Raw genomic sequence first — 2356 nt, 5'->3', positions numbered from 1 at the left:
GAAACGTATGTATACTACCGGGAGGTGCACTGAATCATCATATCTGCTCCTTGACTAGAGTACAGGGAGAATTAACTATCCCTGCATGTACACCCACTTAATACAGCTAGAGTGCGCAAGTGCTTAGGATCCTTTCGGGATTAGCTGAAGCTAGTTGACCACAGCCTCGTAAAAAATGCACGCAGGGCGATCTAATATGCACCGTGATCAAAAGGACTCTTTAAAGTCTTAGAGGTCGTTTTTCGTATGGAGTCAATGAGTCAACCGAGAGGTCGCTATCATGCTGATATCCGGAAGTGTTAGTGAATCGTCAACACAAACTAAATGACTCGTATGTAAGTCGAAAAATGTCCCACCACTACCGGAGGGGTGTTATAAAACGTGCTGAAAAGCCAAATGTATATGTATTGAGCTTTGGTTCTATGAAAATGGCGGGCGATTGATCTGTACGGGTTCAACTGAGGCTCAACTTGGACGTAATTCTTCGCTGGTTAGGGGGGGTGCATAGTACCGCGTTTTTATGATATCCATGCGGTTCTTCTCCTAGAGAGGGGTTATAAAGATAATAATAAAACTAGATATGATAATTGATTACTGACCGAATAATCTTAAATTATTCATAAAAGAAAACCCGAGTGATGCTATATGACCACAACCTGAAATTGTGACTCGTGTACTACTCTGTTTTACAGCCAGATATGTAATTACGCGTTTAGTCGGATCGCCATCGAGGAGGTCGTCGGGGAGCATGGATATATCTAATTACTCCTAAAAAGGCCGACTTTTAAGACACATGACGTTAGGAACTTGGTGAGAAATCTGTAAAAGACGGCTCAATCTTCCGAGGAATTTCCTACCAAGAATAAATAAGGAGGGCATGTACCTACATGTATGTACTATTCTGAAGGTCTTGGCAGACATCGGCGAAGGTAGTTTTGTTCCTGAATTTGAGTAAAACCTGCACATGGTGATATTGACAAAAGCAATCTAGGTTCGGGAATATCTTGGAGCGAACTTTGAGGTTTATGAGAATGAAAGTCATGGTTTCTGGTAGGTGCTAATGGTTTCTGGCAAGCACGATACCTGCTGGATCGGGGAGGTGTTTCTGATTATATAACATGTCTCAAAGATGCCAAGACATTAATCGAGTTTGTATACAATACCTGCTCGATCCACACGCTCTGTCCTCCCTAAAGACAAGAAGCAGAGGAAGTCTCTTCCCAGAGAATTTGCGACACGTCAGTCTCCTGTCTTCCTGTCAGACTTAGTCTCTGTGTCATGAATTGACTGTGTACGATGCATTCAATATCATTGGCGGAGGGAGGTCACTGCCAAATAGTGTGACAAACGATATGATATGCTTAATGCGCCTGTCTAGAGTACAGGGATATTAGAGTATTGCCTGCCTGAGAAGCCCGGTAATTGTAAGTGGGATGAACAAGTAAAAGCGTCGATGTTCGTATTACTTCCCTGAAGCCTCTCAAATCAAGATGTGGTAGACTCGACTAGCCAGAAAGGAAGTTCACTCCCGAGGATACCTATTCACAATCGACGTGCATTTTCAGCTTGACTATCTGCGTTTTCATTATTCCTTGTCCTCGCTAGTATCCGGGTTGGCGTGAGATGATTATGTTGACACAACGTGCTGCAGCATGCACATTGCATATCGCGCCCCTTTTGGGAATAGGGTCGGCGAGGGAGGCGCTGCGGGGAAACATAAACCTCATGCGCGCGATTCGCACAAAAAGAAAATCTATTTTGGTAGAGTATCAACATACTAGGATCCTATGGATTTGATAACTTCGAGGATGAGGGGGTTGCTCAGACAGGGTACTTACATGTATGCTGATTTGATCGATGAGACCGGCTCCTCTGTTTGAAGTCGCCTGAGCTAAAACCTGAACATAAGCAAAGCCCGAGCACAAACAAGCAAGTGAGTAATAATAAAGGCACAGTGAAAGGAGTGATTGTGACTACATGTACGTGAGATGGATGTATGTAGACATGTAGTTGAAAACCTGTCTACAAGAACCGTAAACTTGGCGTTAGGGTTAGGGGAGAACCGATCCTGCCAAGCCATGCACTAGGATCAATTCTACGCCCCTATTCGTAAAATTTGGGACATGGACGCACGCAATAATGACAGCTAGCCCGTTTCTGCATGTTTGACTTAATGATTCTTTTTAATTATCGGATACTGAGAACTATTCCAGATATATTTCTTTCAAGGTGAGGCCGAATTACAATGCTGGTTACTGGGCTGGCCACTTTAACCTTCGCTCAGAGCTGAGTTTAAACGTTATACCTACATAATTGTATCTATGTAGATGTGTATGCGTATATCCGTAGATTCGTA

General features: G+C 43.4%; 1 protein-coding gene across 1 annotated transcript; it reads right to left on the bottom strand.

Moving 5' to 3' along the window:
• Positions 1-220: 220 nt before the first annotated feature.
• Positions 221-750, bottom strand: H6S33_007569 (uncharacterized protein; the record flags this gene model as incomplete). Its single annotated transcript, XM_044838933.1, has 5 exons — positions 221-283; positions 357-444; positions 512-543; positions 600-607; positions 681-750. 5 exons carry the CDS (start codon positions 748-750, stop codon positions 221-223), a joined length of 261 nt encoding a protein of 86 aa, XP_044689105.1.
• Positions 751-2356: the final 1606 nt, after the last annotated feature.

Source organism: Morchella sextelata (genome assembly GCF_020137385.1).
Source record: "Morchella sextelata strain SCLS chromosome Unknown scls_23, whole genome shotgun sequence".
Lineage (NCBI taxonomy): Eukaryota > Fungi > Ascomycota > Pezizomycetes > Pezizales > Morchellaceae > Morchella > Morchella sextelata.
Note: the sequence above shows the minus strand (reverse complement) of the source record. Positions and strands in the feature narration are given on the sequence as shown.